This window comes from Vigna radiata, chromosome 6 (genome assembly GCF_000741045.1).
Source record: "Vigna radiata var. radiata cultivar VC1973A chromosome 6, Vradiata_ver6, whole genome shotgun sequence".
Lineage (NCBI taxonomy): Eukaryota > Viridiplantae > Streptophyta > Magnoliopsida > Fabales > Fabaceae > Vigna > Vigna radiata.
This window is the reverse complement of record NC_028356.1, coordinates 28,848,161-28,857,441: the sequence shown is the minus strand read 5'-3', so window position 1 is coordinate 28,857,441 and position 9,281 is coordinate 28,848,161. Positions and strand designations below refer to the sequence as shown.

Sequence of the window (9,281 nt, the reverse complement as noted above, 5' to 3'; positions counted from 1 at the left end):
GCTTTCTTCATGACTGACTTGACTAGTCAGGTTCTTTGCTTTCTTCATGACTGACTTGACTAGTCAGGTTCTTTGCTTTCTTCATGACTGACTTGTCCTTAACTGGGTTCTCTTTTGTCTCTATGGCCGACGTGTCATTAACTAAGTTCCTGTCAATAGGTTTAGCTCCTTTTGAGAGATTGAACCATGCCCATGTATTGTTATGCTCAATCACATCGGTCTCCTTGTCTATTTCAAGTTGCTACTTCTTATCTTGTACATCCAATGCAACTCTTAGATCTTTTCAGTACTTTCTTCTCTCTATGCTTGCTTGTAAGATTGCATTGCCTCTAACCTCCTTTTCAATTCTCTGTTGCAAATCACTTTTTGCAATCCTTAACCTTTGGATAAGAAGCTTGTCTCCATACATGTTCGAGTTATTCAAGCTGTACAAATGCACCATTGAGCTTTCCAGACACCTCATTGAGCTATTCGAACTCTGCACTTGCTCCACTGACTTATCCAAGTTATCTACATGCTCCATTGAGCTACCTAGGCTCCCCTCCAAGCTATCTGGGCTGTTTACCTACTCCATCGAGCTATCCAAGCACTCCATTTGCTCCATTGACTGAACTAAGCTATGTAGACACCCTACCAAGCTAATCGAGCTGGCCTCATGCTCTACTGAGTTGTCTTGGCTATCTAGACACTCAACCATGTTGTACAAACTATCTACATGTCTTGACGACCTCTCCAACCTACTTGGTTATCTTGTCGAGTTCTTCAATTTCATATGCTTAGCTCTCGAGCTATGTGCCATCATCAAGAATGCCACTTTTTGTTCAACATCTTCTGTGAGGTTGATTGTCTTTTCCTTTCTAATCTCAGATCGATAATCTTTTGTAAACTGTCTGACCTTACCATAATTGAAACACTTGTGATGGAAACCCATCTAGGGAGCTTGATGGAGATCCATCCAGTGAGCTACAACTTGAATTAGGATAGGAGAATGGAAGAAGAAGGACTTCTAATCTTGTGGAGATGGTGTTTCAAGATTTTTTTTTCCCCTTCTCTTAAGCCTTGTAAATATATACATATGTCTTTCCTTAGACCTTGTATTTGGGCCAAGGACCTGCCCATCCAAGGAGCTCAGTAAACGTCGACAATTTTGGAAATTTAACTACATCCATCTTAGAGGTCCAGAAAATAAGTGCCTATAGTCAAACGAAAGTCATTTGAGTCTAGTTTCCAATAAAAAAAATCAGCTCATTTAGATTTCTTTGAAGAAAGTGATGGAGACCTTTGCAAGCAACTTGATGAAGCCAACATGGAGATGAAGATACTTGAGATTGAAACTGTAAAATAATTGTAGAGGGCTTGAAAGATTCCTCTCACTCTCATTCTATATATAAGAAAGTTCTGATAGAAAAGTACATTTTGAGGTTGCTTCAGCCTTAAGGTTCTTCTAGAAAGAGGGAGAAGGCTCCCATGCTTTGTATCTAGTCTCTTTCAAAGGGGAAGGCTCATATTCATCCCCTTGGACATTGGAAGCTTCAAGAACCTTTTTAGGTCAATGTATTCTTCTTAGGTTCATGTACTTTAGTTCCTTCCTATATAAAAGGAGTGCTCTACCATTTGTAAAATGAACTTGGAAATAAACGTTAGAGAAATTATACCAAATTGCGTTTTCTCTTCTTTTAAGTTCACTTATTGTCTTCTACAAAGGCTCTTCCTAACCCTTTTACTTGTAGGTTGGCCTAACCTCCTTCAAGAACATCCCAAAACCACTCTACACGCACCAATTCCTTCATCAAGTCATGGCTTCCGCTCATCTATCTTCATCTCCATGGAGGCTTCATCAAGTTGCTTGAAGAGGTTTCCATCAACTTGTTTGAGTAATAGTCCTTTGCATAGTGGACATACTTGCCACACTTGAAGCACTCAACATTTGAATTGCTTGACCGACCTTCTCTCCATGGACCTTGTCCTCTTCTGTGGCAATTTTGTTGACCAGATTGTCCTTTCTCTTCTTTGTGTCCTCAACATCTACCACCAAGACCAATTCCTCTACTACCTTGATATCATCCTTTACCTTGAGTGTTCCGAGCCTCTCCCTTCATGAGTGTCAATTAAGTGGCTCCACCTTCTTCTTCCATTGCTCATGTGTCTCAAGCACCCGACAAGCTCTTCAACTGTGAGTGTCAATAGGTCCTTGGACTTCTCAATTGTGCATACCACGTTCTCGTAGTTTTTTGTCTACAACCTCATAATCTTCTCCACAACTCAACTAGTGGGCAACATCTCTCTATTTCTGCTGAGCTGGTTCGCCACGATTTCAACCCGAGTTATGTACTTGGCTACTGCTTCTGTCTCCATCCCCATGCTCTCCAACTCACTCCTAAGTGTTTGAAGCCACACTTGTTTCACTCGGTCATCCTCCTTATACACCTTTAATATATCCCACATCTTTTGAAGATTTTGCACTTGCAATCTTGATAGATTTCTAGATATGAAACCTATCTGACTTCAAGCACTCACACACATAAACAAGAACTCAAACTATAAAAAAAATGGGTTTCTATATTGCTATTGAAACAATGTACACATATAGAACTAACAAGAGCCTAATCCCCCCAGGACAAATGTTCCTGTCTTTACAAAAGAATACTCAAAAGTTGTCCTCTCTACCAGACCCCCCTTGCCTTCCTATAGAGGCAACCCACTTCTAACTACCCAACAACAATTAATTCCTAAATTGTTAATATTCGACTTTTAACTCACTTTCCCCTGCCTTTATACTGTTCGGCTTCTAACTCACGTCCCCCCTGCCTTTACACTGTTCGACTTCTAACTTACTTCCCTTTACCTTTATATCGTTTGGCTTCTAACTCACGTCCCTCCTGCCTTTTATACCCTGTTCGGCTTCTATCCTTAACCCATTATATCCTATTACCTTATATCTTGTCATATCTTCTCAAAGCCGAACTCATCAACAACTCGGTGCAAAAGGTATGGTGCTTCCTTGTCCTTTGTGTGTGTTGCTCTGAATGCATTATTCTAGGCATTCGTATAACCCTCGGTGCTTTTTGGTTCTACGTGGCCATTTTCAACCATCTCCCAATTGTCACACTATTTGTAAGACCGGTTATCTCTCTCTTTCTTTTTCAAACACTCAACTCGAGTTAACTAGCTCTTGATACCACTTTGTAGACAACAACTTTCAATCTTGTGAAAAACCTTGATTTACCTCTTCTTCTTCTTGTTGTTTTATTCATGCAATCAATAATACAATTTATTGACCTTCAATTTTCTGACCATTGTACTCAAAACAGACAAAAATGGCTATAAGTCATCTGACCATTGTATTTATGCAATCAATAATACAATTTATTGACCTTCAATTTTCTGACCATTGTAATCATGCAATCAATAATACAATTTATTGACCTCCAATTTTCTGACCATTAACTACCTATAAGTCTCCAACTACTAATACATTGACTACCCATAAGACTCTAACTTTAACTACTGTCCATTTAAGCTTATTCTAACAAATATTTCATTATCGCTTGTTAAAAGTTTTCATATATTGGGTAGTTTTCCTTTCTTGATGACTGTTTCGTCATGCAATCGATATTATGTCTAACTAGATTGTGTGACATTCAGAACCGCAGGTACTAGTTAGTGGAAGTGACTTCTATGCTTTCCCACGTCTTGATCCAAAAAGTGAAAGAATAGCTTGGATTCAGTGGAGTCATCCATACATGCCATGGGATAAATCAGAACTTTGGGTTGGCTATATTTCTGAAAAAGGGTGAGTAGAACACTAATATATTGAAATTTGAAAAAGTTAAGTTTCTTATCATGTTTGTCACGTAATTGAAGTGACAATGAGATACTCTTTAAGTTCATATAATGTGTGAGATTTTAGTTTCTTTGTATCGATTACAAGTCTATTTATGATACACTTTCTTGTAATATGAACAACTTATATTTTTTGCAGATATTCAGTTCTTTTATGAATCACACAATGCTAATTTATCACTTATTGATAAAATTGATACTCTTCATAATTTTAATGCAATTATTTTTCGGATATGATGATTCATAGATTTTGTTTCTTCCGTAAGATTTTTCCTTTTTGCATCCATTTCCGACCCTTCTTCTGGATCTAGTTTCCTAGTTCGATATTATAGTTGGAGTGGTTGTTTTCTTATTATATACCATGTTTTAATTTGAAGCTTAATCATCTTATGGTTCCATGCAGAGAGATCTACAAGCAGGTGTCTGTTGCGGGGAATGATCCTGCACTTGTGGAGTCCCCAACTGAGCCCAAGTGGTCTTCTGATGGTAAATAAAAATGTTATTTTTAGTATATGTTTTTCAAATAATTTATTTGTGTTCTTTTGTCATTGAATGTTATTAATTCAGAGCTTACCCATTGATTTGAATGGAAAACTTTGTTATGATCTATCTGCGCATTGTGATTTATTTTATTTTTAATTGAACAGGGGAGCTGTTTTTCATCACGGATAGGGGAAATGGTTTTTGGAATCTCCATAAATGGGTAATTCTTTAACTTTATTTCCTGCAAAAGCATTTGTGTGTATAGTGGGTTTTTATTTACTTTTGATTCTCTAATTTCTACACTGATAAATACACATTATACTCTGGATAATTTTATATGGAAGGTCATGTTTGAGATATATATTTTTTGGTGGCTTGATGGATACAAATTGTTATGTTACTCGTAAAGTTCATTGAACAAGTTTATGTTTTGGTAATGTAGGTTCCTAACTGGGTAAATTTCCCATGACCTATTTGACTTTGCTGTTTTTGACAAAGCAGAGTTTCTTTGAGATTTATTATTTTGACGACTTTGAGGATGATGTCAAAGAGAATCCTATAATGGATAGTAATCAGATTTTACAGAAAGCTAGCATATAAATTTCGTGATTTTTTTTTCCTGAAAATAGTCAGGCTTTGAATATCTTTCTGCCACAACATATACGTAAGACCATGTTGTGAAAAATAGTAGAGGTGTTATAGTTGTCTTTTTTTGGGCATTATCCAGTCACCGAGGTTAAATATCTATATTATGCTTTTGCCACAATAGAATATAAATGCTTGCTTTTTAAAATTTCACTTTTTATATGATAATCTGTTCCTTTGGTTTGTCTTGGATTCCCTTGTTCAACAACCTGTTCATCCTTGAACGCATATTTTAGCTGGACATGCAATGTGATCTAAGTATTTAATTGATTGTTTTTCTTTTTCTTTTTCTAACTGATTACAGATTGAGTCTGAGAACAAGGTCTTGCCTGTTTATTCTTTGGAGGCCGAGTTTGCAAGGCCGCTGTGGATTTTTGGCATGAATTCTTATGAATTTCTTGAAGGTCATATACAGAAAAATTTAATTGCTTGCAGTTACAGGTAATTCTGTGTCTGTACCTGAAAATTTCTTGTCCTCTCGGCTCCAGTTTAGTGCATTCAATCAATGTTTTGTTTGTTTGCAGACAGCAGGGGAAGTCATATCTTGGAATTATTGATGATGTGCCAGACTCAAAGCTAATTCTGCTGGATATCCCTTTCACAGATATAGATAACATTGTAATTTTTAAAATTGTTTCCTTGTTCTTGTTTTTATGGTCTAAATCAATTCTTGAAATGCATTATCAGTCTTATTGTACAATCACGCCATTGCAGACTTCTGGTAATGATTGCCTCTATGTGGAGGGAGCGTCTGCTGTTTTTCCGTCATCAGTGGCCAAGGTGCTTCCTTCTTCCCTCTATTTTTCTCGTTAGTTATTTCCATGCATCCCCTGATAGCTGTCTTACTTTTCAGGTGACTTTAGATAATAATAAATCTAAAGCAGTTGACTTCAACATTATTTGGTCCTCCTCACCGGATAGTTTGAAGTATGCTTCTTACTTTAGTAAACCTGAGTTGATTGAATTCCCAACTGAAGTTCCTGGTCAAAATGCTTATGCATACTTTTACAAACCATGTAATCCTGATTTCCAAGCTAGTGCAGAAGAAAAGCCTCCATTATTATTGAAGAGCCATGGTAAATCTTGATGTTGTATACTATACGGACTGATCACATTCTATTTCATAATCTATCTTATTTGGCTTAGATGTTGAAAATCTGTGGAGTGGGGTCTTGCCTCTGCAACCGTTAGTCATATGTATTTTGTTATCTCATGATCTATGTACTTGATAATTGAGAATGGATGACCTTTAAAATGTTAGAAGTGTATGCTAATACGCTGTATATTATGGAGGTTATGGATGGATTGTAATGAACTGGTAGTACTAATTTTGATTTTACATTGTTGAATACATACTGACTTTGGTTTAGTTCTGTTCATCAAGAAATGTTAATGAAAAATTGATGTCCACAGTAATATGCCCAAACCATTCTATCCTCTAACTTTTCCTTTATGTAGAAGTCTAAATCTTATATTGTCTGGTTTGTTAACTTTTTCTCTAACACAATCTTTTGAAAACGTATTATGTAAGCCTTTTCTAAATTGTGATGTCCATCGCCTTAAAGACATGTTACACGGGTTCTTAGTCTAATGATTTCATACAGCACACTTTTATAGGCACATTGTGTTTGAATATTTCAGGAGGACCAACCGCAGAAGCACGTGGAGTTTTAAATTTGAGCATTCAGTACTGGACTAGTCGGGGTTGGGCATTTGTTGATGTTAATTATGGTGGAAGCACTGGTTTGTTTCTCACCCTGCCTACAAAATTATATTCTGATTTCTTAATTACATATTCTTCCTGATATTTTTGGTTTCTGTAGTTAGAACTCGTAATTCTTTCTACTTAAGTTTATTGGTTTTTTTTGGCCATCCTTGGCGCTTAAGGTTATTTATTATTCACTATTTTAATTTGTATAATCTGTTGTGTATGTTAGTCATTTCACTTATTGAAAGGATGGAACTCAATTTGTCTAACTAGAATGTTATTTGGAAGGTTATGGCAGGGAGTTTCGTGAACGGCTTTTGGGACGTTGGGGAATAGTTGATGTCAATGACTGTTGTAGTTGTGCTACATACTTGGTATTTTTGTAATTTTTTCCCTAATTTGTAATTGAAGAATCTGTTGTTAGATTGTGCAATATGATCTCTTATGTAGGTTAACAGTGGAAAGGTAGATGGGAAGCGGCTTTGTATTACAGGGGGCTCTGCTGGTGGGTATACCACCTTAGCAGCTCTTGCTTTTAAAGAAACTTTTAAGGCTGGTGCTTCTTTGTATGGTGTGAGTGAAACTTCTTCTGATAATTCAATTTGGCCCTAAAATTATTGTAACCCGCTCTATGTTTCTACCATATATTGGATTTCTGATTTGTCCTCAGTTCATACTATTTGGCTTTGGAGCATGTGATTTATTTTCACTCTTTTAACAAAGATAATATATAGAATGTCAAGAACAATTTTGTTTTTCTGCTAGAATATTCTTCTTAGTGATTGCTTACAGCTAAGATACTAAACATCTGCCTTTTTCAACCAGCTTTTTATCAAAATGAAGTGTAACGTAGTGGATGTTGTTACAACTTTAACAGGAATAAAAGTTTTAACAACGGAATTTATTTGTCAACTGGTGTCTCAAACAGGTAGCTGACGTGAACTTGTTGAGAGCGGAAACTCATAAATTTGAATCTCATTATATCGATAGACTGGGTGGTAAGTTAAGAATGAACCATTTAATGTACTTAAAATTTCTTTGGTTTGTTTCTTTCATTTGATTTGATGCTCAATCTATGTCTTAACTGATTGTAGGAGGTGAGAAAGGGTGCTATGAAAGATCACCAATCAATCATGTTGACAAATTTTCTTGTCCCATAATTTTATTTCAGGGGTTGGAGGACAAGGTTAGTAACAATGCAGTTTAAATTTCTCTTTGACATATTTATTGCTTAAAGGATTTTGGGATGGAAATTGTCAGCCTTTTCTTAAATCTTCTAGGTCTTTGTTAGAATTTAATCTTGATAAATATATATCTTTTGGTGTACCCAATAAATATATTGTGTACAATGCANGTTGTACCACCAGAACAAGCTCGAAAAATTTACCAGGCTCTAAAGGAAAAAGGTGTGCCAGTTGCTCTTGTTGAGTATGAAGGAGAACAACATGGTTTCCGAAAGGTATGCACCACTTCAAGTATTTAACTTTTAAACTGAAACAGTGATTACAACCAATAGCGGGTTTGATGCAGGCTGAGAACATTAAGTTTACACTTGAACAACAAATGGTCTTCTTTGCACGATTGGTTGGACACTTCAATGTTGCTGATGATATTACTCCCATCAAAATTGACAACTTTGATTGAGAATGGCATTTTCAGTGGTACTTATCTTCACCTTCTTTGCATCCATGTTGAAGCCTGTCTTGAAAAATCTTTAGTACTCAAATCCTTTTAGTGCTTAGCTGAAATTCAGGTTTGGTTGAATTTATTGCACTTACGAGCCTCTTCTGCCACAGCACAAACTACCCCATAGCGGTGGTAGCCTTCTTTTGGAGGTCTATTTTTAGTGCTCTTTGCCAAAAGTTTGCAATTTGAGAGTTTCTACCGCATCAAATTTTCATTGGGGTCAATTTAGGCCATAATCTTGTATTACAGTTTTGAGTTCATATTTTGGACCTTTACTGAAAGTTACTGACAAGTTTGTTTTGGATAATATATATGTTCTGCATAGATAAAGATAGACCATAAACTGTGTGATGTTATTAACTTACAAGCTTAATAATACTATACTACTGTGCATTGTTTTATCTGATTCACCACTATCACACAAATTTGTAATTGTATGAGTTGGAGTTCATGTGGTAACTACGTCAATCTGTAGCTTATTACCAAAGAAGTCAGTAATGGCAATGGTCTATTTCAAATTCTATCATGTCAACTCCTGTTTACAAAAATAATCTTGTTATTTCAAACCAACATGATGCCTCTTAACTCCCAAGATATCAAAGTGAGTGAAAAAGAATTCTTATCTCCCTTTTGACCAATGTTGTCCAATGATTTCGACAATATTATTGTAATTAATCTCAAATCTTTGCAGGAACTAAAATTATGTTGTTTCAGTCCACCGTAAGCACTAAAATTGTGTTATTGCAATTTTTGTTAAGTATGAATGTTAAAAGCTGAAGCTTTTACAACTATAAGAATTAATTGAGTAATTAAATCTAAATTTTAAAATGTTAAGAAACTGAAAATCGTTTTTAAGAGATGAAAGGCTAATTTACAAATTTTGCAAATGCAACTTTAGTAGTACCAACGATTATTT

The 9,281-nt window shown here is 35.8% G+C and overlaps 2 protein-coding genes across 5 annotated transcripts in view; both read left to right on the top strand.

The window, feature by feature from the left end:
* Nucleotides 1–1,345, top strand: part of LOC111241868 (peptidyl-prolyl cis-trans isomerase G-like) — a 2,850-nt gene extending 1,505 nt beyond the window's left edge. Inside the window, exon 2 of the mRNA XM_022782220.1 lies at nucleotides 1,245–1,345. Within this exon, the coding sequence (XP_022637941.1) occupies nucleotides 1,245–1,345 (101 nt within the window). The remainder of the gene's footprint in view (nucleotides 1–1,244) is intronic.
* Nucleotides 1,346–3,645: 2,300 nt separating this feature from the next.
* Nucleotides 3,646–8,695, top strand: LOC106763676 (the record flags this gene model as incomplete). 4 transcript variants are annotated; one of them, XM_022782372.1, is given in 15 exon segments in its annotated part: nucleotides 3,646–3,793; nucleotides 4,247–4,329; nucleotides 4,491–4,546; nucleotides 5,276–5,412; nucleotides 5,496–5,589; nucleotides 5,686–5,751; nucleotides 5,825–6,047; nucleotides 6,613–6,714; nucleotides 6,968–7,053; nucleotides 7,130–7,252; nucleotides 7,608–7,677; nucleotides 7,774–7,865; nucleotides 8,034–8,138; nucleotides 8,210–8,340; nucleotides 8,476–8,695. In XM_022782372.1, coding segments are annotated over 14 exon segments (1,499 nt in total), but the record flags the coding sequence as incomplete, so codon positions are not given.
* Nucleotides 8,696–9,281: the final 586 nt, after the last annotated feature.